Source organism: Perkinsus marinus (assembly GCF_000006405.1).
Source record: "Perkinsus marinus ATCC 50983 genomic scaffold scf_1104296970330, whole genome shotgun sequence".
NCBI lineage: Eukaryota > Perkinsozoa > Perkinsida > Perkinsidae > Perkinsus > Perkinsus marinus.
In genome coordinates, this window is record NW_003202502.1 from 1 (window position 1) to 1,101 (window position 1,101).

Here is a 1,101-nt window from a genome sequence, read left to right on the forward strand (position 1 = left end):
CTGGAGATCGCTCCCCAGAGGCGGGGGCAAGGCCTTACCCGGTATGCAGGACGGCATATCCGAGACCCTCCGAGGGGTGAGGTTGTCGTCAAATATAATAGAAGCTCTACGGGCCCAGTGAATGGCGCTAGTAAGAGGAGATTCCTCGACCACAGGTGGCAACAGCGCGACCAAGCCCCGGCCTAGCAGGCGAGTGGCTATAACAGTCGTTGGAACATCCTCCACAACAAACTCGGCAGCCACAGCTCCATAGGCAGGTACCGCACTACGAAGATATTCAAAGATATCCTTCGTAGAACACGTACTGAGGTAGGCCGGTGTGGGCAGGACGCCCAACTCCGATTCACGTTCTACCATACCGGAAGCAGTGACCGAAAGGTCTTTAGACGCCACAGATGCCAAGCTTCTAGCGAGCTCACTATAGTCATGCAAAGACCAGAGCCTCCAGAGCTCCACCCAATCATCGAAGTGCTTCCCAGCGAATACCCCATTCAAGTTGTCCTCAACCATCACACCGTCATCGTTGGCACTGCTTCTGCAGAACAGAATGGCCAACTGGACATCCTCGAGGTACCGTATGGCCACATTGGCAGCCGACCGGACATCACCAATAAGCAGGAAAATGGCTGCTGCCATTGAATGCCGTTTTTGCCGGATCAACTCGAAGGCGTTCTTAGACCCGATACGCTTATTTTCGGGTATAGTGAAGTCCATGGCCAGGAACTTGGCAACATTTAGGGTCTTAGGGTTGCTAGTGAGCTGCCCATGTTGCTTGTACAGGGACGCCAGGACGTTTTGCCGACCCAGTAAGGCCAACCACAGCGCACTCTCATCCTCAATGACCGACAGCTCCTTGGTCCTCCGGTACTTAGCAAGGGAGTTCTTCAATAGCAAGTTGAGTACAGTAGACCGTAGCAGGGTGAGAGACTGAGCCCAGAAGCCCACGCCCATTCGGCGGAAGAATGTACTCCAGAGCTCAGCGTCGATGTCGTCAGTGATAGGTGCGGCTCGAGTGACCAGCTGTAGCAGGAAGTCATGGGAGCGGCCAATTGACGCTAGGAAGCAGTCCTCAGTGTTCACCGCTATACCCAGGTCTATGCA

The 1,101-nt window shown here is 54.5% G+C and overlaps 1 protein-coding gene across 1 annotated transcript; it reads right to left on the bottom strand.

Annotated features, from left to right (window-relative positions):
• Window positions 1–277: 277 nt before the first annotated feature.
• On the bottom strand, window positions 278–951 carry Pmar_PMAR022793 (hypothetical protein; the record flags this gene model as incomplete). The annotated part of the gene is made up of 2 exons (XM_002767639.1): window positions 278–304; window positions 355–951. 2 exons carry the CDS (start codon window positions 949–951, stop codon window positions 278–280), a joined length of 624 nt encoding a protein of 207 aa, XP_002767685.1.
• Window positions 952–1,101: the final 150 nt, after the last annotated feature.